Source organism: Musa acuminata, chromosome BXJ1-10, assembly GCF_036884655.1.
Source record: "Musa acuminata AAA Group cultivar baxijiao chromosome BXJ1-10, Cavendish_Baxijiao_AAA, whole genome shotgun sequence".
Taxonomy (NCBI): domain Eukaryota; kingdom Viridiplantae; phylum Streptophyta; class Magnoliopsida; order Zingiberales; family Musaceae; genus Musa; species Musa acuminata.
In genome coordinates this window covers 18,552,489-18,579,579 of record NC_088336.1, presented here as the reverse complement: position 1 = coordinate 18,579,579, position 27,091 = coordinate 18,552,489, and the positions used below count along the sequence as shown (strand labels likewise).

The 27,091-nt window shown below is 34.1% G+C and overlaps 3 protein-coding genes and 3 non-coding genes across 7 annotated transcripts; 2 read left to right on the top strand and 4 right to left on the bottom strand.

Annotated features, from left to right (window-relative positions):
- Positions 1-3,616: 3,616 nt before the first annotated feature.
- On the top strand, positions 3,617-7,440 carry LOC104000115 (CDP-diacylglycerol--glycerol-3-phosphate 3-phosphatidyltransferase 2). The gene is made up of 7 exons (XM_009422068.3): positions 3,617-4,041; positions 4,964-5,061; positions 5,643-5,693; positions 5,791-5,904; positions 6,450-6,506; positions 6,617-6,702; positions 6,799-7,440. The coding sequence occupies exons 1-7, from the start codon at positions 3,741-3,743 to the stop codon at positions 6,917-6,919; spliced, it is 828 nt and encodes a 275-aa protein (XP_009420343.2). The 5' UTR covers positions 3,617-3,740; the 3' UTR covers positions 6,920-7,440.
- Positions 7,441-8,160: 720 nt separating this feature from the next.
- Positions 8,161-10,276, top strand: LOC135594923 (DNA polymerase zeta processivity subunit-like). Its single transcript, XM_065085431.1, has 5 exons — positions 8,161-8,249; positions 8,333-8,413; positions 8,494-8,606; positions 9,591-9,780; positions 9,853-10,276. Exons 1-5 carry the CDS (start codon positions 8,222-8,224, stop codon positions 10,059-10,061), a joined length of 621 nt encoding a protein of 206 aa, XP_064941503.1. The 5' UTR covers positions 8,161-8,221; the 3' UTR covers positions 10,062-10,276.
- Positions 10,277-10,997: 721 nt separating this feature from the next.
- On the bottom strand, positions 10,998-16,606 carry LOC135595309 (probable serine/threonine-protein kinase PBL21). Of its 2 annotated transcripts, none has more exons than XM_065086057.1 (8): positions 15,580-16,606; positions 13,676-13,893; positions 13,388-13,590; positions 13,089-13,215; positions 12,888-12,959; positions 12,505-12,619; positions 12,274-12,388; positions 10,998-11,467 (listed from the first exon to the last, which is right to left on the bottom strand). In XM_065086057.1, the coding sequence occupies exons 2-8, from the start codon at positions 13,824-13,826 to the stop codon at positions 11,210-11,212; spliced, it is 1,041 nt and encodes a 346-aa protein (XP_064942129.1). In that variant the 5' UTR covers positions 13,827-13,893; positions 15,580-16,606; the 3' UTR covers positions 10,998-11,209. The 2 variants fall into 2 exon arrangements, with proteins under 2 accessions (XP_064942129.1, XP_064942128.1); XM_065086056.1 differs by having other exon boundaries at positions 12,505-12,691; positions 15,580-16,605.
- A 2,789-nt stretch (positions 16,607-19,395) lies between these two features.
- Positions 19,396-19,476, bottom strand: TRNAL-AAG (transfer RNA leucine (anticodon AAG)). The gene has a single exon. It is a non-coding gene; the product is annotated as a tRNA-Leu (tRNA).
- Positions 19,477-21,390: 1,914 nt separating this feature from the next.
- TRNAL-AAG (transfer RNA leucine (anticodon AAG)) lies at positions 21,391-21,471 on the bottom strand. Its single transcript has one exon. It is a non-coding gene; the product is annotated as a tRNA-Leu (tRNA).
- Positions 21,472-24,224: 2,753 nt separating this feature from the next.
- On the bottom strand, positions 24,225-24,305 carry TRNAL-AAG (transfer RNA leucine (anticodon AAG)). Its single transcript has one exon. It is a non-coding gene; the product is annotated as a tRNA-Leu (tRNA).
- Between the last annotated feature and the right edge of the window lie 2,786 nt (positions 24,306-27,091).

Below are 27,091 nucleotides of genomic sequence, written 5' to 3'. Positions count from 1 at the left end.
ACCAAATAAATAAATGCAACAATATTTAAAATCGAAAATATAAGATTTATTACGTCAAAGATCAATAAGATATAAATAAAAAAAATCATCATGCATCATTTTTAAATCTCATGCATAGTATAAAATCACCAGTACCAAAAGTTTTAATATTTTTATTATATAATTTCATCATTATGCATCATCAAAAATGATTTCATCAAATATAAAGCATTTTCAATCAAGTTCATTTTGTTTGTTGTAGTCATGTATTTTTCTTTTTAGATGAATCTAACTTTTCATGCTTAGTTTCCATACAAAAGCCATGCATTATTTTTAAAACCGAAAAAGTAACTTTCATTACGGTAAAAATCGATAATCTATAAATCGCAAAGATCATCATGCATCATTTCTAAATATAAACTCATTAAGCATGATATTAAACCCTTTAGCCTTTTTATTAAAATATCAAGGTTTCATAAAACATTTTCAATCAAAATCGAAAAGCTATATGGAAATCATCAAAATAAGCATTCTTACTTCAAAAACATACATAGGATTATCATTAGATTTAAAGATAACATTTTATTCCTTTAACATAAAATATATAATTTTTATTATCGTTTTCAAAATTACTAGCATGATCACAATTTTTATATTTTCATTACATTATTAAACATGCAATCCAAAAAAAATTATACAATTTTTTAAACTAGATTAAAAATAACTCATGAAAAATATCAAATAATTTCAAAGTAAACTAAAGGAGTTTTGTTTGAGTTGTTTACCTCGTCGACGAGAGTCACCAAAGTAAGGTTTGTCATTTCGTCTTCATCGGTTTGTTCCTCGTCTTCGGATGAGCTTGATTTGTCCCAAAGAGCTTCCTTCTTTTTGCATTCATAGCAAGTAGTTGCGTTCTTTTTATTTTTGTTCTTTAACTCTTGTTTCATGAACCTTTTCAATTTCATAGTGAGGAGTTCATGTTCACCATCACTTGAGCTTATGCTCGAGTGGTCTTCAATTGTTCTAAGTTCAAAATCCTTCCTGTTCTTTGGAAGGTGGTTCTCATGTTCGTCAAGTGCCACATTAGTCATTTCATAGGTCATTAAAGACCCGATAAGTTCTTCGATCAAAAAAGTATTAAGTTTTTTTATTCTTGAATAGTCGTTACTTTCAAATTCTAATTTTTAGAAAGAGATCTTAAAATCTTGTTAATGAGTTCAAAATTCGAAAAGCTTTTACCAAGAGCTTTTAAACCATTGACGACATCCATAAAACAGGTGTACATATCAATAATGGTTTCGATCGGCTTCATTCGAAAAAGTTTAAAATCATGCATTAAAAAGTTGATTTTCGAATCTTTAACTTTGCTAGTGCCTTCATGTGTGATTTTGAGAGTGCGTCATATGTCAAAAGTCGTTTCGTATATAGAAACCCGATTAAACTCATTTTTATCTAAGGCACAAAACAAGGCATTCATAGCCTTTGCATTTAGAAAAAAAATCTTCTTCTCCAAATCATTCCAATGGTTCGTTGGAGGAGAAGAACTTTGAAAACCAAATTCGACTATGTGTCATAAATCGAGATTCAATGAAAGTAAGAAAACTCTCATTCGAGTTTTCTAATAAGTGTAGTCCGTCCCATTGAAAAAGAGAAGACGAATGAAAGAGTGACCCTCTTGAAGGCCAAAAAGAGTCATTTCTCTTTAGGTGTTAAACCAAATGAGAAAACGAGGCTCTGATACCAACTGTTAGAAACAGAGTTGGCACTAAGAGGGGGGGTGAATTAGTGCAGCGGTAAAAATTATGTCGGTTCAAAACTTATTTGCGATAAAATCTATTTCCGACGAAACCATTTCGTAAATTTCTCAACTTGAAACACATTCGTAAATATATTAAAAGCAGTAAGCTATTAAAGAGGTTTGCAGTAAAGATAAATTGCTCAAAGTAAAATGCAAATCTGATTTTAGAGTGGTTCGGTCGTCGTGACTTACATCCACTTCGTCGATTCCTCTTCCATCGAGGCCACCGGCATCTACTATCGATCTTCCTTTAATAGGCGAAGATCAACCTCCTTCTTACACCCCTCTTCTCCTTTTCACAAGTTTAGGAGTCAACCTTTACAAGCACACACTCCTCCTAAACAGAATTCGAAACTTAAACTATAGGAGGGGATTTCTCTAGTGATTGCAATAGCGTTTTCTCACTTTTAAATGCTCTGTGCTTGTGTACGTTAACCAGGGATGAGAGGGGTATTTATAAGCTTCAAGTTGATTCAAACTTGGAGCCTAAAAACATCTCATCCCGGGTTTCCTGAGTCCGAGCGATACCACCGCCTGTGCTGGGCGGTACCATTACGAGTGTCGGTCTAACATTGACACTACACTGGGCGGTACCACCGCTTGGCACCCTGCCAGGGGCGATACCACCACCTGACACAATCTCGAAGACTGTGCCACGACGGTGTCATCTCTTGAGTCACTGTTTGGACCTTTTATTGGGCCCAACACAGTCCTTACATGGGCCCAACTAGCTCATAATTGGGTTGGCCCAATTCCAAACCCAATTACATGTTAACTATAAAATCTAAGACATACTTAAGCTAAACAAGTCTGTAAGTCTTGGTTTCTTCCGGCGATCTCTCGATAATGTTCCAACGGAGTCCCGGCAAGCTCCTTGACTTCACGATGATCTTCTTGACGAGTTCCGACGAGCTTCTCTAGCAAGCTCCGAGACTTCTCGGCTGGTTCCGACAGAACTTTCGACGAACGTCTGGACTTCCGATCAGCTCTCGAACTCCCAATGAAATCGCGTCCTTAACTCCGGAACTTCATTTTGCTTTATACCTTGCTATCATAGTTAATCCTGCACATGTAAAAACACACTTCGATCTAGACAATTAATACTAAGCATGAATCATATTGTCCGACATGTCATTGGTCCCTCGACGCTTTGTCCAATTTTTCAGCACATCGTCCTCTCTTGCGACGTATTGCCCAATCAGTCAATTGACTCTGCAACTTCGATATCCTTGGCGCAATATATGCTCTTATTGGCCCGATGCCCGAATCCATAGCCCGAAGCCTTCTGTCAATACGTCGACCGATCCTCCGGCTCGACGTCCAATCTTATGACATGTTTTCCTCCGGCCCAACATTATTCTTCCTGCTTTAATTGTCTCTCCCTGATCAAAGCATCCTATGTCACTCAAAATGCAGATCAAATCATTAACAATTATCAATTGGTTTCATCATCGATTCAACAATATTAATTATAATTCAATATATGTGAGACTCGAGCACTATATTTTTAATAATATCTATATTATTTTTAGTATATCTAATATTATAAATATGATTAAAAAATAATTATAAATGAGCTAAATGAAAACATTATAATAGTTGAAAACATGTTAAAAAATAGATGAAAAAATTTTAAAGAATATTTTGGGTATTTTTTAAATTAGAGATGTTGTTTGAAAAAAAGTTAATATGGATCCAGATTCAAAATCAAACGGATCCGAATCCGTACAGGATAAACTTTTGGATCCGGTCGAAGTTTCGGATCCTTAAGTGATTCGATATGCTTATTGTTGGATCCGCATTCCCGATCGTTTCTGAATAGAAAATTGAGACACCCACTCGTAACTCACCAGACAGACTACGACAAAGACAGCGACAGTCGCCAAACGAAGGCCGCTTTTGCAACCGCAGCACAGGGGCGCGGCGCGATCCACGGCGCGAGGACCGGCGGTGGCGAACGTGAATGGCTCTTGGATCCGCGCAGGCGCCTCTCGCGGCCGTGGCCGCCACGTCGGGCGAGAGCGTGAGAAGACGGGCGGGTGATGCCGTAAGAGGGAGGAGCAGCGCCAACGGGGACGCCGCGAGCTCCATGGGTTCCCTTTACGAGTTCCGGAACGGGAGAGGGGAGATCGAGATGAATGGGAGCGGCAGCGTCAAGCAATCTCCGCCGCCGCTGCTGCAGCAGAGCGGCACGCCGAAGCTGCTCACGCTGCCGACGGTTCTCACGATCGGCCGGGTTGCTGCCGTCCCCCTTCTCGTGAGCAGTAGGTGGTCTAAATGGCATATCCCTCTTTCTTTTCGTGTGGTTTATACGATCTATAGAGGTTGGATTGGAGTGTCGGATTCTGTTCCTTGGATCGTCTGCGTCGGTGATGCAAAGATGGAATCTTGACATAACTCTTTGGAAAATGATTACCATGATTTCTATATAGTTTGAGATTTTTTAATCTCGGAGATATAATTGTTTTTTTGGTGATCTAATTGCAATTTTCTCTTTTTTTTTTGTGATAAAACTTATAATTAAGAGGTTCTCATGTCTTTATCTCTTCAAGAGTTCAATGACTTGTTGTGATCAAGATTGCTTTTAGCTGTAGGTAATTGTTTATCTAGGAAGCTCATACGTTTATGTAGAAAGGGAGAGAGGATCTTACAAAGAGAGAAACATGAAACCCTTCTTTGTCCTCGAACATCAATGTCGAATAAGCATACCAAGATCGCAAGCAAATCTTTCTTGTTTTTCCTCTTCAAGGTTCAACACCACTTTGCATTGCAGAAATGCTTTGGTTGTGTTTGTGGTGGTGATGCTGGTCATGGCAATAATGGAAGAAACAAGCCATGAGATATCACATTCTAAATAGTTTTGGCATAACAAGTAAAGAGTTGTTGATGCTTTGACACTCATATCAAAAAAGGTTAAATGATTGTATCGTCTTTCTGCAGGCATCCATGACTTCGAAAACATGTGTATTGCGTTTAATTTATTAGTTATGGATGCCAACACTTTCTTCAATTTTTTTTCTTTAAGTAAAGTGAGAGGTCATCTTATGTTTCCTTTTTTATCTTTTTTGTAAATATTCACTGATCGTTGTGTTCACCATCTTTCAGGTGCTTGTATTCATCTATTGATAAATCACATCTTTGAGTTTGTCTATGTGCATAGGCTAACATATTTACTGCTTTCACTAGCTTTCTACATGGATGGTTGGTGGGCAACAACTGCTACAACAGGCATCTTTCTTCTCGCAGCACTTACAGATTGGCTAGATGGCTATATTGCACGAAAGGTATGTGAGTTTTTATACTTTTTGGCTGCAAGCATATACAAGCAATTCTGGATCAGAATCATACAAAATGCTATTTTACATGTGGTCAAATCACACTTCTGTTTGTAAAATTATGTCCAATGTCTTTTGAAAGCTTAAACATTTCTATGATTTTGAAAGCAGTGGGAAATGAGTTCAATCGAAAATCAGATGATTGGAGAATAAGACAGTCATCATGTTTATCAGATATAAACAAGTTCTTATCATATGATACTAATCTATTTGATGCCCCCTAGCACACTCCAACATGTTAAGGAAACTAATATCACTTTTTTTTTTACCATTTTTTCTTATTAAATAAGACAATTAGATATCCTACATCACCAAAATTTTGAAAAATGTTCACCAATGTAAAATATTTGTATTCAGTGATACTATTCTTACTCTTGATGTAATTTCATTCCAAAATATGACCTAGTTCGATCTTATCATTTAAGGTGTTGATTCATTTTCAATACATCCACTAGTTATGCACTTATGCTCCTATGCATGACAAACCAGTACACTACTTGCAACTGACATTAATTTGTTGTGTTCTTTAGATGAGACTGGGAACTGCATTTGGTGCATTTTTGGATCCTGTAGCTGACAAGGTATCCTTCTTTATCCTACACACATAGCTGTGGCCTTGCAAAGTCCAAAAATATCCTTGTATTAGTTTAATTATCTGATTCTTTTGCTTGCTTGCAGCTTATGGTTTCTGCCACGTTGGTTTTGTTGTGCACCAAACCTTTGAAATGTGCTGTATTTTGGGATGTTCCATGGCTTCTGGCAGCACCTTCAATCACCATTATTGGTAGAGAGGTAATCACCAATTTGTAACCAAGTCTTTTTTCCTTTCTGAGTGTGCATCAAGTTCATATGTTCATTTGTATTTGTTGTGTATTATGTGTTTGTGCTCTTTCCGGATCTGCTTAACCAGACTCTATTGCCAATATTAATCTGAATCCGGTTGCTTGACTTGCAAACGTCAGGCCTTAATCAAAATCAATCTATTCTATGTGAATCTGAAATATTCAATAATAAATTAATTTAGTATCTTAATCTGCATCCCGAAATCAGGAATTTTGACCTTCATAAGCTTGTTTGTTACTTTCAGAAATCACACTCCTTTGTATATTACTTATCCCCAAGTTTATTTGCTTTGCTAACCATTACATTTGTGTTGCTTTGTGGTTATCAGACTAAGTTAAAAAGAAATGCATATGGCAAATATACACAATGAGGTCACGAAAATTTTCAATTTGTTATTTTCTTCTTCTCCAGTGGATTTCGGTTCCAAACTGAGTTTACTATTTTCCTTTTTAATGGTCATAGGCTGGTTTTAGTATTCTGTATCCTTCTTGCAGATAACTATGTCATCAGTTAGAGAGTGGGCTGCATCCCAGAATGGTAGAGCTCTTGAGGTACCTTTTTCTTTTTGTTTCCATTGGTAATGTGCTTCTTTAGCAAAGGATATATTTTATATACCATCTATAAAAAATCTATAATATAACCAAATGATACCAAAAAGCAGGCAGTAGCAGTAAATAGTTTTGGGAAATGGAAAACAGCAACACAAATGACTGCACTGACTGTTCTTCTTGCTAGTAGAGATCCCAGGTTATGGTCTTAATCATGTGACATTCATTTGCTTATGATATTATTTTCTGCATATTTAATATGGTTGAGTTTTTCTCTCTTTTTTCTGTTTCGCAGACTTGCAGCGATGACTGGTTTGGTTGCTGCCGGTGTTGTCCTGCTTTACATTTCAGCTGGGCTTGCTGTATGGTCACTAGTTGTGTACATGAAAAAGATATGGAGATTATTGCTGAAGTAGTTTATTTCCAGCTATATTTGGCACAAGAACACAATGGCCAGGACCATATACAAGGACAACAGGGATTTAGATGGTCTCCCTGCACTACTCATCTAGTTGTATTTGAGTTATGGAAAGCATGTGGTTAGCAGATGGAATGCAAGCATAATTGTTTTATGTAGAGGTAGATAAAGATTAAGATAAGGCATTTCCATGCCTGATTATGTTAGGTTTGAGCATCAGATGTTTCACAGTCACTGCTGGAGATGCTGTCTTCTCATCTTTCCTTCAGAAGCTTACTATGGGAAATATATGGAGTGATGGTTACAGCCATTCATGGATCATCAGGAGTAACAACAAATGTCTAAATCAGATAGATGTTGCTGTATCATTTTGCCAAATGGTCATAATTCTCATGAGATTCAATTGACAGTGAGTTATCCCACTGAGTGATTGTATGTGACTTCATAATGAACAGAGATTTAGGTTGTTAAAGGTTTGCAATCACTAAGTCAAAAGTGTTTTAGAAACTTATTTTTGGAGGGCAGGTTTCAGCATGCAGAACATTCTTCTCATATCTGGATGTGCTATTGCCTTCTTCCATATATATCTATTGACAATGATACATGCCTTAATTCTTCTCATGGAGTCAGAACCATTTCATGATTTATGAATGACTAGCACAAAGGTGTCTTGGCAATTATGAGACTCTCATGAGCAGCAAAGAAAAAGGTTCTCAACATTAGCTAATGTGGTTGACTAGCTAAATATTTTTTGGATAGAAAAACATGCCAATGCTTCTGTTTTCAGTTTTATTTTCTGATTTTTTTTTTTTTTGTTCTCTTGCCTGCTAAATATGATTGCAAAAACAATAAACTTCAATTACACTGCAGCTATATGCAGTTCAAATGACTCTCCTTTAATCTTGGCCACAATACTCTGTCTAAAACTTCTTGTTGTTGAAACAGTCAATATTATTTTTATTTCTTACTTCAAAGGGTAAATAATGAAGATCAAAATTTCTATTAATTGAGATCTTATTGAAGGGTAAGTGAATCAAATATATCATTTTCAAGGCTAATTTCTTTCATCTCTCTTTTGATAATTTATCAAAAAAGCCCTTATATTTCCAAATTTATTGAAAATAAGGACAGATATGAAATTTAAAAAACTATAAGGGTTTTAATGCAAAAAAACATGAGGGGTTCTTTCGATAATTTCTGAAAGCCACGTGGACTCTCCACCGAGTCATATAACCGAGTCGCTGTATGCTTCGGCCGAGTTCGGTGCCCGCTTCGCGTCGTTTGCCTTCCCCGTGACGCCATGGATCGGAAGAACACCTCTCCTCAAGGTACGTAACCCATGAATCCATCAGTTACCGTTCCTTCCTCCGTATGCTACTGACTTCCGCTTCTCCCTTCGATCTCTGTGAAGGCGAAACGGCTCGTGTCTTGGTTGAGTTCTTGGAGGTCGCCATCACCTCCATCGTCTTCCTCAAGGGCTTCTATCCTTCTGGTGCTCCATCTACCTCCCTTCTCTCTTTGTCTCGCTTCGTTTCCTCTGTCTGACTGTTCTATTGGTGCACGTGCAAAAAGAGGCCTTTGAGAGGAGGAGGTACATGAACGTGGTGGTGCACAGGGCGCGGCACCCGCAGCTCTCCGGCTACATCCACTCCGTGACTGCCGGTCTCCTCCCCTTCGTCCAAAAGGTTCTTTCTTTTCTTCCTTAGTCACTTGTTTGCCGGTCTCTGGCTATTGTGGACTGCTCGGTATATGTTTGTGATTTTGCCAGACTTGGTTTCTATTGCTTCACTGTGCATTAGTCATGCAGCCAACTTTACCCCTGGATTGAGGTACAGGATTCGTCAAAGAGATCAAAGAGAAGAAATACAAAAAAAACAGGAACTTTAGTTGGTCCCTCTAATTTCTGATCATTGAAAAGAAATTGGATGGTTATGGAGGACAAAACGGTGATCGTGGAGCCATTTAGTGGTGAGATAAGACTCAAAAGTCGTGCGGGCCATAGACAATTAGATACCTTGATGAAACAAGAACCATGAACATTATTTTCTATGGAAAGTTATTAATTGGTGAATAGGTCTTAATTCTTTGGTCAAATAACCAATATTTCCTTCCCACTTCTCTCATATATGACTTCAGAACACTCATCACCTAACTCTGCTTTCTTGAAATTTATAACCTCTCCAAATTCCACTTCCAAGTTGCGGACATTAGAGCTTGAGTGCTTGTAATTCTACCAGGGCATTTGTCTCACCTTATATCATGAGTTCTAATGGTTAATTAATTTGCATTTGGTTACGTTACCTTCTGCTTTTTCCCTCCCTCGTGAACTATGCTCAAGTGCAAGCTTGCAATTATCTATCGTGAGACTAGGTTAATTTTGCAGGTGGTGTTTTATTCATAACAGGAAAACTACTAATGACCACAAGCTATTTATAAGCAACAGGAGTAGGAAAAATTGAGCCTTTGCTAATCACATGTGTGTGAAATCCAAACTGTGTAGCAGAAAGGTTAGAAGAGTGAAGATTACCAAACAAACACTGGCTTGCACTGCTTGTGAAGGAAGCCTCACATGTGGTTCTTTATTTTTTCCTAGACACTGTTTGATTTCACTGAATGCAGTTAAACATTCTTGCAAAGCTGGATGCTGAAAACCTTCACAATTCTTGCAGGGGTTGCTGGAGAGGGTGAATGTGATCTTCTACGACAATGAACATGTCCCGGTCGAAAAATTCGTTTTCAAGATTATTGTCAACCAGTCTTACAACTCCAAGGTGGAAGAGAATGATCTTGAGTTTGCTCTCAGAGCATTCCTCATCAAGCTGACAGTCGCTGAGCCCCTTACCAAACCTCTTCCATCTGGTACTCAACTCGGCCTAGACATATTTGTTTCATGTTATTGGCCCTGAACTGAGGTTGTATTTTGCGGTGCAGGTAGCAGTTGGGAGGTCACTGCCTACTTTCGAGCCCTTCCTCAGGACAGCAGCAACAAGGAGGCTCGGATGTGGGTTCCAACGGACACAAAGCAGTGGCTGCAGCCCCCAGACATAACACCGATAAAATCAATGAGCAGCGAGCCTTTGAAGGTACAACTTTACCTAGAACATCCCAATCCTTCAGAACCAAAGAATCTAGGAGTGTGATGATATACTGCACATTTTTCTAAAAGGAAATTACTATACTTCTGTTAAATTATGGATCTTGCATAGTTGTAGGGCCGTGTGTAGGTTGTGTTGTATATCTTGCAACTCTTTAATTCATGGCTTATTAGGCTGCAGTGGTTCAAACATTGAGTTCATGAAGTTCTACATCTTGTCAATTTCTTATTGAGAAGAGCAATGTTAATGCTTTCCTCTCACTCAGACCCACACAAGCTCTTTATATAATATATTTTGTGTCAATAATTTATAACCTGAGTTTTAATAGATAAGGATTTCATGTTAAAAGAAGCTTGATGCTGTAATTCTGACACGCATTTCAAAGAATGCTTTATTAGTGATCTCTCATCTTGTTGTCTGGTCTCCTTTGAGAAACCAATTTGATCAAGCATAGTATTCTTGGAAGCATATGACAGTTGCTTGAAACATTCAATTTTAATTAAGCAAAGATGAAAAGAGGGGTGCATAACATCAAAGTATTTTCAATAATTTCTTAGTGAGACCCCTCTAACTTCCATCAGATTCAAGAGTTGGAATGAGTGAACATCGCAACTACAATGACAATAAGTTATAATGTTTCAAATATTTCACTTCGGTTACATGGATCTTTTGAGATCTGCATAGTTTCTTAAAAATTCATTTTTAGGTCTTCATTTATTATATCACATCTTCTAAGCATAGCGTGAATACATTTCATTTTCATCGGCAAAAACTAGTACTTATAATGGATGAACAAAAAGCCAAAGTTTCAAGGGATATAATATGTGCAGACAATATGTTAACTGTATATATGGAGGACAACAAATGCCCTTTTATATTGTGGAAACAAACTATTACAATCCTTCTGTCCAAATAGAGCAGAAGAAGCAATTGCTGCCTTCAAGGGCACAAATTTATATGAATCCATATGTACTGCAGATAAGCCCACACCAAACCCAATCATATAAATGAGATCTAAGATAAAAACAAAGAGACACGACTCTACAAACATTTTGGGAAGGAGGAGAAAAAAAATCGAAAGAATGACACAGCTGTTCCATTTATACACTTAACTTGCAGCTGATGGTTCCCAAAACAAAGGTGAAAGAGTTAATATACAATCATGAAAACATGGTTGATACATCGACTATTATTCATGCCCTAAACAGCTGACTTCCAAGAGTTACGGTCGTCGTCCCTTCGCCCATGACAGTCGTCAACTGTAACTCCTTTTCGCGTATCCGTTGAAGTTCTATCTCCACATAATCCATGGCAGGTCTCCTCTCGCTTGACGGATTCAGGCACCATGTTATCAGCCTCAAGAACTCTTTCATGCCTTCTGAGGTGAAACTACTGACCATTCTCGGATCGATGACTGTCGATATATCGATAGAGTCCTCATAGTTCTGTGCCTGCATATGAACAGCCACCAAAGAACATTACTTAGAAGAAAGAAACTTGTGGATTGTTAGCTGGAATGAAGAGCACAAGAACTGAATCGAACAGCACAGCAATTGGCGGTTCACATTCAAGAAGAGGCCTTTCCATCATTTCATGGTAACCTAAACTTAAATAAAATTCCACAACCAAACAAATTCTATACAGAAAGGCATTAGGACATTATACATGCACTAAAAACCTTCAAGAAGCTGTTATCATAAAACTAAGAATCCAAAAAAGAATGATGAAAAACTTTTTTCGGTTTGTGAGATTATCTTAAAAAAATTGCATGTTTCTTTTACCATAGCTGTAAGTGTCAAAAAGTATCCATGGATGATCTCCATCTCACAGATTTCAGCTTGCATCAAACACGAACAACAATTCTGGTAAATCAACAGAGATCTCCATCTCCATCTCCATCTCACAGAAAATATCCAAGTTGTCTTAGCAGGTTATGAATGAAGAAACAGAGATGAAAGGTAGAAGAAACATGATAAAAGGGAACGATGGATATTGGCAGCCAGCATAATACCGATAGATTAATTTAACACTCATACAGGATGTAATGCAAGTATGTAATCATCGAGAGATTTTATGTCAAGAAAAGCTTTATACTGTAAAAATAAGTTTATTTGGGCGACTGTTAAAGCTTTGCATTGTAAGCAACAACACAAATCATATGAATATTGAAATTAACTGGGAGAAATAAGATATAATAAGTTGAAACAGGAAGCAATGAATGTCTGCATACAAAGAATTCCGATTAAGTGATAAATACCCATTCGATGAGTCTTTGATCAGATCTGACATCTCTCCCACATAATAACTCCATGAGAAATACCCCAAAACTATATACATCACTCTTCAAAGAGAATCCTCCAGACTCCTTCACTCTACACAAGCAAAAAAGAACATATGCATAAGCAGAACTCAATCTAATACACTGATACACGAGAAGTATTAGCTTCTACTTCGATGTAGTAAGCACTCATGGAGAGGTTTTTCTTACTCCGGATCATGGAAAGGATCATCGGTGGTCACTCTAGAAGACGGACTAGCACCATTTGTCCGATACAACAACCTACGTAGCCCAGCATCGGCAACTTTCGGTATGAAGTCCTCATCTACAAGGACATTTGTTGTCTTGAAGTTCATGTGCACCAAAGGAGGATTCAGAGAATGCAGGTGAACCATACCTGATCAACAGATAGAAACAAAATGTTAGAATTCTCGACAACTCTGATTCAGATTTTTGTTGCTCATGTGACATAAAATACCAACCTAAAGACAAATGAGATATGGTTAGTATGAGGCAAGATAATTAGCTAGAAAGTATAGATTTGATCCCAAAATGTTTTCTTTCACTAGGAATAAGGAATACCAGGTTTACACCTTTCGCAGCGCCATGGGCTATGGAAAGTCTGTGTTTGAATTCTAGCTTTCTGCTCGAAACCTGATTACCACCTACATAAGACAACAGAAAAATCATACCATGCATCCAATTCACTCAGGCAATCATGGAGTCATTGGTCAAAAGAAAAGGGTATGATAATTGCAAGGAATTATGAGAAATAGTAGAGAGTAGAAGGCTACCGTATAAGTGAGTGGAAACACTGCCATTCGATACATACTCATAGACAAGCATCTGCAGATCATTTTCCTGGCAGTAACCCAAAAGTCTTACAAGATTCCTATGGCGAATCGAAGATAAGTAGCATACCTACAGAAAGCATTGTCATGTTAAGTTCCAAGTCCTTGTGCAAATATCAACATCACTTGTAGTAAAATTCAACTATATTATGTTTCTTCGACGATAAAGTGATCCAGAAACTTTGTGAATGCAAGCACTGGGACTTCTATCAGAAACAGTTGTAGCTGAGGGCATAAACTACCTCCTCGATAAATTCCTGACTTGGAGCCGAAACCCTTCTTTTGATAGCCACTATTGTTCCATCCTGAAGAAATCCCTTGTTTACTTCCCCAAACATTCCATAACCGATCAGATTGATATTGCTAAAATCTTTTGTAGCTGCATCCAACTCCTTGAGAGTAAAAACTCGTGCTCCTTGAAAAGCCAACTCGATGTTTTGTTCCTCTGAAAGGTTGAAGACAATCTAGTATTAATCAGTCTAAAGCATCAGTGGCTTAAAATTAAATGCCTTTGGAGCACTAAATTTCACCTTGTACTGACAGTTCAGATGAATTGGTGTCTGATGATCTTGCGATGCTCCTATTGCGCAACATAAAGTAGCGAATCAAACCGATTAGTATTCCCAGCAATGCCACGGCTCCTGCAGCACCTCCTAGAACTGCCGCAAGAGCCCCTGACATTTAGTATGGGATGCACTTCAGGGCAGTAAAATGATGGCAGCAGAATCAGCTTCTCTTGGCATTGAACCTAAATTAGATATCGTTAATCCAAGTAAAAGGAAACTGACATCATCAGAAATGAAATATGTGCCCTTCTTAGATAACTAGAAACATGAAGCTCACATCGAACAAGTCAATGTCAGAATCAATCCCGATAAGGATTTATGAAATATAAGAAATTTAGTAGGTATGATCCCAATTTAAATGTTATCATTTCATTTTGGTGATATCAGCAGCATGGTTGGAAGAATCATAATGATTTCTAGATGATCAGTTTCCTAAACCTTTATTAAGATATGATCCCTGAAGCATGTTAATCATAGGGGAGAATCAAAGAACTAACTTTGATGCAATATGTACATCATTTCTAGATGATAAGTTTCTTAAGCCTTCAAACATTAAAATAGCATAACAATTTATGCATCAAGATATGATCCCCGAAGCATGTTAATCGCAGGGGAGACTCAAAAGAACTGACTTTGATGCAATATGTACATCATTTCTAGATGATAAGTTTCCTAAGCCTTCAAACATTAAAGTAACTTAACAATTTATGCATCAAGATATGATCCCCGAAGCATGTTAATCGTAGGGGAGACTCAAAAGAACTGACTTTGATACAATATATACATCATTTCTAGATGAAAGTTTCCTAAGCCTTCAAACATTAAATAGCATAACAATTTATGCAGCAAGATATGATCCCCAAATCATGTTCATCGTAGGGGAGACTCAAAAAAACTGACTTTGATGCAATATATACATCATTTCTAGATGAAAAGTTTCATAAGCTTTCAAACATTAAATAGCATAACAAATTATGCATTATACATGATCCCTGAAGCATGTTAATCACAGGGGAGACTCAAAAGAACTGACTTTGTTGCAATATATACATCATTTCTACATGATAAGTTTCCTAAGCCTTCAAACATTAAATAGCATAACAATTTATGCATCAAGATATGATCCCCAAAGCATGTTAATCATAGGGGAGACTCAAAAGAACTGACTTTGATGCAATATATACATCATTTCTACATGATAAGTTTCCTAAGCTTTCAAACATTAAATAGCATAACAATTTATGCATCAAGATATGATCCCCGAAGCATGTTAATCGTAGGGGAGACTCAAAAGAACTGACTTTGATGCAATATATACATCATTTCTAGATGAAAAGTTTCCTAAGCCTTCAAACATTAAATAGCATAACAATTTATGCATTATATATGATCCCTGAAGCATGTTAATCACAGGGGAGACTCAAAAGTACTAACTTTGATGCAATATAAGTTTCCTAAGCCTTGAAACATTAACATGACAATCAATGCATTAAGATATGATCCCTGAGGCATGTAAATCATAGGGGAGACTCAAAAGAACAAACTTTGATGCAATTTATACATCATTTCTATATGATAAGCTTCCTAAGCCTTGAAACACCAAAAGAACATAACAATTTGTGCATTAGATATGATCCCTGAATTAATGCTCAAAGAAGTACCTTTGATGCAATGCATACATCCTACAGACACTGCACCTTCCAATTCATTATAGTCACAAAGGTTGTGGATCCATGGGGCAATCATATCGATCAGAGTAGATATGATTTGTATTGATGCACCCTAATTTTCCTTCTCCTACTTCACACAATCTGATAATTCATCCTCTGCATGAGGTGCATAGAATTCACAAGCTATTGATTCCTTACCTATAATGTCATCAAGAACAAAGTTTGCGGCTGACAATCGATCGGTTTCCTTCGCCAGTCGTCGCCGCCGAACGATCTGCTCGTTGTCACCACAGAGAAGAAAGAGCTTCTCGGAATGCATATTAGACCCCAAACTCAATCCGATTCATTGATTGATCGATGTTGGTCGACCCACGAGCCGCCATCGGCGAATCCCCACCCTCCGATGGCTCCCTCAGGTGGGTGGCGCTTGACGAAGTCGCCCGCTTGGTTGCGCTGTAAGCATCCCCCACCGTACCGCTTCTTCTATTCCAATTCCACCTTCCGAATCATCACGCGGATGCCGACAACGGCAACAGACAGCGACGCGGCGCCGACGCAGAATCGCAGTCTTCTTTTCTTCTTCTTCTTCTTCTTCCTCCTCTTCCTCGCTTGCTTCTTCGTTCAAGACTCTTTTTTTCCCTCGCTGGGAAAGCCAAAAGGCGACAGCTTGCAGAAAGGAGAAGCCGGAGGAGCGATCATTAGCCGCGCACAGGGAAAGCGAGGAAGAGAAAAGGGCGTTGGTTTCATGGGTTGTAAAGCGACGGGAAGGGGTTGTCGGGCACTACGGGCTTGGAGTCTTGTGCTCCCATGCACCCAACACTAGCGTCCTCGGCATCCCCAAACAAATGCCTGGCGTGCGGTACAGAAGGAAGAGGCAGGGCCGCTACGCCACCATTAAATCGAATAAAGACCTGCAGCGAGGGGTTACGCAATAAACAACGATCTCAAAGCGAGCGCCGAGGGGGGGACAGATGGCGATGTGGGAGACGGAAGAATGTTTTCTAATGGCAGGCGGCAAGTCGTCGGTTGTCACAGCCGCACACTGACGTCCTTCCTACCAGCAAAAGCCAAAAGGGGGAGGGTGAGGAGGAAGAAGGAAGACGAAGTAACGGCTACATCGGCCACCAAATCTCGCAGCATTTGCTCCACGCAGCATCAACGACAACAACAGCATGGTGTTCGGTAGGGGTCTCGAGACTAAGACAGTAGGTGGGCTGGCGATGGTTGGATGGTCTGCTTGTAATCTATCTATCCATCAATCAAATCTATCAATCAATTCATCGCTGCTGTGCAGTTGGAATTCTTCGGATGAGCATCCAGACATAGTGCAGTACAGCTGGATCATCAGAATCTAGTGTGCTGGATTGCTGTCCCTCCCTTGGCCCAGTTCATCCCAACATTGACTTGGCCCTTTTTCTCTGTCTTCCTTCTCCCCTTTTTTTCCTCTATTTTCTTTACTTATGGTAATTGCAACTATATGACTTTTGTTTATTAATATCTCTCTATAAATAGTGATTGTAATTACTAAATTAAAGGTTTAGTCTTATGCTACAAATTCTTACACATAGTTTAATATATATATAATATTAATCAGAGCTTCTGTATGTGAACAAATATGTGAGTGATTAGTGTACCAATGTATACATTAGTATTAACATATAATTTATTGATATCCATCATCTTTCAAGATGAATAAATGGGAAGATGCTTGTGGTTAGAATTATGCTTTTTGGAGCAGAAATCTAAATATGTTTGACTTTCTACTCTATGCAAGGGATTATGCAGCCAAACTTGGTTGTTGATTAAGCACTAATCTCTTACTAATATGGAGAAAATTGTCATCATCAAATTATATCATTTATCATTCATTATATATTTGATCCTTCACCCACCACCAGTGCAATCATGATCATGATCCTCTTATTATTATTATTATTATTATTATTCTTTTTCTTTACATTCTGCACTGGACAGATGCTACTGGTCAACCCTACCTATAACCTTTTGGGATGATATCTTGAGAGGAGGACCAAAAGATGAGTGGGAGATGGAAATATTTAGTAGATTTAGGAAGTCATCATTGGGTTTACAACTAATGAGACTCTGATATCATATCTCTTTAGCATCGACTTAGCACAACTGTTTGAATACTTAATGCAGCCGCTGTAGATACAGACTGGTGATGGTTGGCATTGCATTGACTAATGTGAATGATTCGAATGCTTCCCCATTCCATAGATGAAGCCATTTGTTTGGGTTTGGTCGTCATCAGTTCATCATCTTTTACACAGTTGGCACACTGTCTTTTGATGTCATAATGAGCTCCAAATGACAAATATATATATATATATATATTCTAGATTTCTTTTTGAAAGACACCTCTCATTTTCAGAATTCTCAACCCCTTTTTCCATATTTGTTTTCTTCATTTTCCTATGGACTGCTTCATATGATTAGTCTTTGAGTTATAGTATTTCTTCACTATGGTATAATAGTGTTCTCAGTAATACCAAAAAAAATAATATTATTTAAAATAAAAAATACTATGTTACAGTATTTTTTATATTATTTTGAGATATTAGGCAAGAAAATAGACATTGTTTGAATTGATTTATAATCTCAGATCCAATAAACAGAATTTGAATTGACTGAGAATATGTGTTTTATATTTATAAGATTATAACACAAGAAAAATAATATTGGAATCGATCGAAAGTAAGTAGTAACTCATGAATTTATAAGATTTTAATGCAAAAAATATTTAAAATTTCAAAAACAAATGAAGGTCGAGAGGGAAATAATCGAATATTTTCTTTAGATTTTATAAACAAGTAATTTATTTAAATTTATAAAACAAATGAATGTTGAGAAAGAAATATAGTTAGAGATCCAAAGATGGTCTTTGAGATACATAAACAAAATTTAGCATGATAAATCCCAAAGGAAAATTAGTTAAATATTTATGTTTGCGAGGAAAAAATATTTAAAATATGTTAAAGCTAAAAACAGATGATTTGTGGTCAAAAAATAAATCGTGAAAAACAAACAAGTATTGAAAGAAAAAAAGAGTTGAAGAATTTTAAAAATTGAAAAAAAAAATACGCTATTAAGAGAAATAAATTGTTTGCAAAATAGTTAAATACCTTTAAATATTTAAGAATTTTAAAAGAAGAAATAGTCAAGAAAATACAAAACATTGCTTACTAGTAGTGTTGGGAGGGGGATTTGAAACCAATATGCCTTCTTGGAGCGAAAAATAGTTAAGATATTTAGAGTCAAACAAATTAAATCGCGAAATACAAATAAATGTTGAAAGAAAAAAGAGATTGTTAAAATTTTAAAAACATAAATTGTTTTCTAAAAAAAATAAATCATGAAATAAAAATCAATGTTGAAAGAAGAAATAGTATAAGATTTTCAAAAGTTTTAAAAGTTACATTATTAAGATTTTACACCAATAGTTCAATATCTTTTTTTTTATTTTTTTTTAAAAGAAGAAATAATCGATAAAATACAAAAAATATAAAAAAAATAAATCGTGAAATACAAATAAATGTTGAAAGAAAAAATAGTTTAAGATTTTCAAAAGTTTTAAAAGATGCACTACTAAGATTTTACCCAAGAAAAATAATAAATTGTTTATAAAATAGTTCAATATTTTTTTAACTTAAAAATAAGAAATAATATAAAAAATTAAACAATGATGTTTTAATATTTAGAGTAAAAAAAAATCATGAAATACAAATAAATGTAGAAAGAAAAAAGAGATTATTAAAAGTTTGAAAAACATAAATTGTTTTTAAACCTCGGTTGTTTATAGTAAAAAATAAATAAATCATAAAATATAAATAAATGTTGAAAGAAAAAATAGTTTAAGATTTTCAAAAGTTTGAAAAGATACACTATTCAGATTTTACGCCAAGAAAAAGAATAAATTGTTTATAAAATAGTTCAATATATTTTTTAAATTTTTTTAAAGAAATAATCGATAAAATACAAAATGTTTACTAATTATGTTGAGAGTGGGATTTGAACCCACGCCCTTTCGGACCAGAACCTTAATCTGGCGCCTTAGACCAACTCGGCCATCTCAACATTATAATAAATTACTAATATTTCAATATAAATACAATGTATATTTTACTCATTTAATGATTAAAGTGCATTAGATTAAAAATTAGTGTAATAAAAGTCATTAGAATTCAAAATATAAAATAAAAAATTATTTAAATGACGTGGATATGTGCTTAAAAGATCAAAAATAAATTAATTAATATTAATGATAAAAATTACATAAAATAATCGATAAAAATCTTAATAAAAAGTTAAATATTTTGAACTTAATTAAAGATAATAAATTTTTATAAATCTCAATGATGATAAAAAAAAAATCTATACAATAGACTTAAAATAGTTATAACTTATGATTTTATTGTAGCTCAAGCATTAGTTTCCTTTGGGGTTTCTTCTCCTTAAATGATCATCTTTATCTATACTTTATCTTCCTAAACATTAGAATGATTGACAAAAATCTTAGGGGTGGTGGAAATACCATCTAAAATTTTAATGAAGGCACATAGGTAGTAAATAAATCTCAAAAAGCATATCATCTATTTTATAAATTATTTATAAAATAGATCAATATCTTATTTTAAAAGAAGAAATAATATAAAAATATTAAATAATGATGTTTTTATTGAATCTCATATTTTGATGATGAAACCATGTTATGATCTAATCTGCATTTTGAGTGACATAGGACTAGCTTCGATTAGGAAAGACAATTAAAGCAATAAGAATCAATGTTGGGCCATAGTGGAACATGTTAGAAGATTGGACATTGAGCCGAAAGATGGGTAGATAAATCAATAGAAGGCTCCGTGCCATGAGTTCGGGCATTGGGCCTAGAAGAGTGGACATTGCACAAAGGCGATCGGAGTTGCGAAGGTCAATACGCCGATTGGGCAAAATACCGCAAAAGAGGACGATGCGCCGAAGGATTGGACGAAGAACCGATGAATCAAGAGGGTTACTCTATCATTCGTCCTCCTATGTTAATAGGACGAACTATACTTATTGGAAAACTCGGATGAGAGTTTTTTTTTCTTTCGTTGAATCTCGACTTATGAAATATTATTGAAAATAGATTTCAAAAAGAAGTGAACGAGTGAAATGATTTGGAGAAGAAGACTTTCTCCATAAATGCCAAAGCTATGAATGCTTTATTTTATGCTTTGGTTTTTTAAAACATAAAATAAATTATTTAAAATTTTTAAAAGTTTTAAAGGATACACTACTAAGATTTTATGCCAAGAAAAAGAATAAATTATTTATAAAATAGTTTAATATATATTTTTTATTTTAAAAGAAGAAATAATGTAAAATTATTAAATAATGATGTTTTAATATTTAGAGTCAAAAAAATAAATCATGAAATACAAATAAATGTTGAAAGAAAAAAGAGATTGTTATAAGTTTAAAAACATAAATTATTTTTAAACCACGGTTGTTTATCTAAAAATAAATAAATAGTGAAAAACAAATAAATGTTGAAAAAAATAGTTTAAGATTTTCAAAAGTTTTATAGGATACACTACTAAGATTTTACGCTAAGAAAAAGAATAAATTATTTATAAAATAGTTCAATATCTTATTTTTTTTAATTTTAAAAAAGAAAATAATACAAAAATATTAAATAATGATCTTTTAATATTTAGAGTCAAAAAAATAAATCATGAAATACAAATAAATGTTGAAAGGAAAAAAGAGATTATTAAAAGTTTAAAAACATAAATTGTTTTTAAACCACGGTTGTTTATAGTAAAAAAAATCATGTAATATAAATAAATGTTAAAAGAAAAAATAGTTTAAGATTTTCAAAAGTTTGAAAAGATACACTATTCAGATTTTACGCCAAGAAAAAGAATAAATTGTTTATAAAATAGTTCAATATATTTTTTAAATTTTTTTAAAGAAATAATCGATAAAATACAAAATGTTTACTAATTATGTTGAGAGTGGGATTTGAACCCACGCCCTTTCGGACCAGAACCTTAATCTGGCGCCTTAGACCAACTCGGCCATCTCAACTTGATGATAAGTTACGAATATTTCACTATAAATACAATGTATCTTTTACTCTTTTACTGTTTACAGCGTATTAGATTAAAAATTAGTGTAATAAAAGTCATTAGAATTTAAAATATAAAATAAAAAATTATTTAAATGACGTGGATATGTGCTTAAAAGACCAAAAAATAAATTAATTAATATTAATGATAAAAAATACATAAAATAAGAGATAAAAATCTTAATAAAAAGTTAAATATTTTGAACTTAATTAAAGATAATAAATTTTTATAAATCTCAATGATGATAAAAAAAAAAATCTATACAATAGACTTAAAATAGTTATAACTTATGATTTTATTGTAGCTGATGCATTAGTTTCTACTCCTAAAATGATCATCTTTTTCTATACTTTATCTTCCTAAACATTAGAATGATTGACAAAAATCTTAGGGGCGGTGGAAATACTATCTAAAATTTTAATGAACGCACACAAGTAGTAAATAAATCTCGAAAAGTATATCATCTATTTTATAAATTATTTATAAAATAGATCAATATCTTATTTTAAAAGAAGAAATAATATAAAAATATTAAATAATGATGTTTTTATTGAATCTCATATTTTGATGATGAAACCATGTTATGATCTAATTTGCATTTTGAGTGACACAGGACTAGCTTCGATCAGGAAAGACAATTAAAGCAATAAGAATCAATGTTGGGCCATAGTAGAACATATTAGAAGATTGGACATTGAGCAGAAAGATTGGTGGACAAGTTGGTAGAAGGCTTCGTGCCATGAGTTCGGGCATTGGGCCTAGAAGAGCGGACATTGCACAAAGGCGATCGGAGTTGCGAAGGTCAATACGTCGATTGGGCAAAATACCGCAAAAAATGACGATGCACCGAAGGATTGAACGAAGCACCGATGAACCAATGATATGTCTCACAACATATTATTAATGCTTTGTAATAATTATCTAAATCGAAGTAGATTTAGTTGTAATTGAGTTAGTTTAGAATGTAATTAGGTCAACTCAATTAGGAGCCAATTGGGCCTAAAATATCGTTGTTTTGTGCCAAAAGAAAGACTCATTCACTGACCCAAAAGTTGGGTCAAGTGGTGGCATCGTTGGTCCAAGCGGTGGCACCACTAGTGGCTCATCTCCAAGACATAGTCTCCAAGACTGTGTTAGGCGGTAGTACTGTCAATCTGGGTGATGGTACTACTCAATGTTAGTATTGCAGGTAGTGGTACTGTTAGGACCTGAAAAACCCGAGATATGACCTTTTTTTGCTTCAATTTTGAAACAATTTAGGGCCTATAAATACCCCTCTCAAGTGTTAGGTGAAGTTTAAGAGAGGGGTGAGTGGTTGTAAAGGTTACCTCTTAAACCTACGAAAAGGAGAAAATGAGTGTAAAAGGGTAGTTGATCTTCACTCGTTGAAAGAAGATCGGTAGTAGAAGTTGGTGGCCTCGAGTGAAAAGGAATTGAGAGTGGATATAAGTCACGATGACCAAACCACTATAAATCTAGTATATTCTTTCCTTCATTACTTAGCTGCAGTTACACTTTACATTTACTCTAAGTTATTACTTGCATTACTTTCTGATACGGGCTTTGTCGAAACAATTTTATTGAACGAAAATTTTTAAATCAATGACGTTTTTATTGTTGCACTAATTCATCCCCTCTTACTATTGTATTGATCATAACAGTTGGTATTAGAGCCACATTTTTCTCATTTGGTTTGACACCGAAGAGAAATAATTTTAACTTTCAAGAGGGTCACTCTATCATTCATCCTCTTATGTTCAATGGGACGAACTATACTTATTGGAAAACTCGGATAAGAGTTTTTTTGCTTTTGTTGAATCTCGATTTATGGAATATTATTGAAAATAAATTTCAAAAGGAAGTGAACGAGTGAAATGATTTGGAGAAGAAGACTTTCTCCTTCAATGCCAAAGCTATGAATGTATTATTTTATTCTTTGGTTTTTCAAAACACAAAATAAATTATTTAAAATTTTTAAAAGTTTTAAAAGATACACTACTAAGATTTTATGCCAAGAAAAAGAATAAATTATTTATAAAATAGTTTAATATTTTTTTTAATTTTAAAAGAAGAAATAATGTAAAAATATTAAATAATGATGTTTTAATATTTAGAGTCAAAAAAATAAATCATGAAATACAAATAAATGTTGAAAGAAAAAAGAGATTGTTATAAGTTTAAAAACATAAATTATTTTTAAACCACGGTTGTTTATAGTAAAAAAAAAAATAAATCATGAAATACAAATAAATGTTGAAAAAAAATACTTTAAGATTTTCAAAAGTTTTATAGGATACACTACTAAGATTTTACACTAAGAAAAAGAATAAATTGTTTATAAAATAGTTCAATATTTTTTTTTAATTTTAAAAAATAAAATAATACAAAAATATTAAATAATGATGTTTTAATATTTAGAGCCAAAAAAATAAATCGTGAAATACAAATAAATGTTGAAAGGAAAAAAGAGATTATTAAAAGTTTAAAAACATAAATTGTTTTTAAACCACGGTTGTTTATAGTAAAAAAATCGTGAAATACAAATAAATGTTGAAAGAAAAAATAGTTTAAGATTTTCAAAAGTTTTAAAAGATACACTACTAAGATTTTACGCCAAGAAAAAGAATAAATTGTTTAAAAAATAGTTCAATATCTTTTTAAAAAAATTTAAAATAATAAATAATCGATAAAACACAAAAAAATTAATAAATATGTTGAGAGTGGGATTTGAACCCACGCCCTTTCGGACCAGAACCTTAATCTGGCGCCTTAGACCAACTCGGCCATCTCAACATTAGAAAGAATTACGAATATTTCACTATAAATACAATATAACTTGTTCTCTTTTAATGATTAAAGTGCATTAGATTAAAAATTAGTGTAATAAAAGTCATTAGAATTTAAAATATAAAATAAAAATTATTTAAATGACGTGGATAGGTGCTTAAAAGACCAAAAAATAAATTAATATTAAAGATAAAAAAACATAAAATAAGAGATAAAAATCTTAATAAAAAGTTAAATATTCTGAACTTAATTAAAGATAATAAATTTTTATAAATCTCAATGATGATAAAAAAAAAATCTATACAATAGACTTAAAATAGTTATTACTTATGATTTTATTGTTGCTGAAGCATTAGTTTCGTTTGGGGTTTTTTCTCCTAAAATGATCATCTTTATCTATACTTTATCTTCCTAAACATTAGAATGATTGACAAAAATCTTAGGGGTGGTGGAAATACCATCTAAAATTTTAATGAACGCACACAGGTAGTAAATAAATCTCGAAAAGCATATCATCTATTTTATAAATTGTTTATAAAATAGATCAATATCTTTTTTTAAATTTTAAAAAATAATATAAAAATATTAAATAATGATGTTTTTGTTGAATATCATATTTTGATGATGAAACCAATTGATAATGTTATGATCTAATATGTATTTTGAGTGACACAGGACTAGTTTTGATCAGGAAAGACAATTAAAGCAAAAAGAATGTGCCATAGTGGAATATATTAGAAGATTGGACATTGAGCCGAAAGATCGGTGGACAAGTCAATAGAAGGCTTCGTGCCATGAGTTCGGACATTGAGCCTAAAAGAGCGGATATTGCGTCAAGGAGATCGGAGTTGTGGAGGTCAACATGTTGATTGGGCAAAAAATCGCAAAAGAGGACGATGCGTCGAAGGATTAGACGAAGCACCGATGAACCAATGATATATCGGACAATATGTGATTAATGCTTTGTAATAATTATCTAAATCGAAATAGTTTTAGTTGTAATTGAGTTGGTTTAGAATGTAATTAGGCCAACTCAATTAGGGGCCAATTGAACCCAAAGTATGGATATTTTGTACCAAAAGAAAGCCTCGTTCTGACCCAAAAGTTGGGTCAAGTGGTGGCATCGTCGGTCCAAGCGATGGCACTACTAGTGGCTCAGTCTCCAAGACTATGTCAGGTGGTAATACTACTAGTCTAGGTAGTGGTACTACTCAGTGTCATTGTTGTAGACAGTGATACCGTCAGGATCCGGGAAACCCAGGATGAGACCTTTTTTTGCTCCAATTTTAAAGTCATTTGAGACCTATAAATACCCCTCTCATCCATACTTTGAAAACACAAGAATTGAGAGGAAAAAGTAGGAAAAAGTTGTTGTAATATTGTGAGAACTCCTCTCAAACTCTTAAATGTTAGGTGAAATTTAAGAGAGGGGTGAGTGGTTGTAAATGTTATCTCCTAAACCTATGAAAAGAAAAAAATGGGTGTAAAAGGGTAGTTGATCTTCACCCGTTGAAAGACGATCGGTAGTGGAATTCGATGGCCTGGAGTGAAAAGAAATTGAGAGTGGATGTAGGTCACGACGACCGTTAAATATTTAGAGCCAAAAAAAATAAATTGTGAAATACAAATAAATGTTGAAAGGAAAAAAGAGATTATTAAAAGTTTAAAAACATAAATTGTTTTTAAACCACGGTTGTTTATAGTAAAAAAAATCATGAAATACAAATAAATGTTGAAAGAAAAATTAGTTTAAGATTTTCAAAAGTTTTAAATGATACACTACTAAGATTTTACGCCAAGAAAAAGAATAAATTGTTTATAAAATAGTTCAATATCTTTTTAAAAAAATTTAAAATAATAAATAATCGATAAAACACAAAAAAAAATTAATAAATATGTTAAGAGTGGGATTTGAACCCACGCCCTTTCGAACCAGAACCTTAATCTGGCGACTTAGACCAACTCGGCCATCTCAACGTTATGATTATGTCCTTAAATATAAATATATATTTATCTCTAACAACGATTAGAGTACATTGAAACTTAGATTAGTATAATAAAAGTAATTAGAATTTAAAAATAAAATAAAAAAATTATTTAAAATGATTCGTGCTTAAAAGACCAAAAATAAATAAATTAATATTAATGATACAAAAATAGATAAAACAAGACTAAAAAACTTAATAAAAATTTAAATATTCTGAACTTAATTAAAGATATTAAGTTTTTATAAATCTCAATTATGATAAAAAATATATATATATATATAATAGACTTAAAATAGTTATAACTTATGATTTTATTGTTGCTTAAGCATTAGTTTCCTTTGGGGTTTCTTCTCCTAAAATGATCGTCTTTATCTATACTTCATCTTCCTAAACAGTAGAATGATCGAGAAGACAGTGTGCAACTTTCACAACTAGAAATCCTCTCGATCTTGTCTTAATTCCTTCCTCCTCCAGCGAATGTGTAGTCTCTTGAAATAAAATGATTAAATCAATTCAGTTACCATTCAAAAATTAATGGGCAATTTCGCAATTTAAAGAAAAGAGCTCTTTTTTATTGAAGTCACTTAATGAAATCAATAATAAGTTTAATTTCCATACCGTTCATTTCCCCCGTCGTTACAAAGCAGAAAAGGAGGGAAACCCCGGACTTTTACATTTCTGCTGTGTTACCAACTGATTTGAAGATATCCACAAGCATAGCAATTTCTAAAAATATACCAAAATTCAAAAATAAATTAAGAAATAATTCTCGTAGTAGAAAATAATCATCATTATATTATTTAA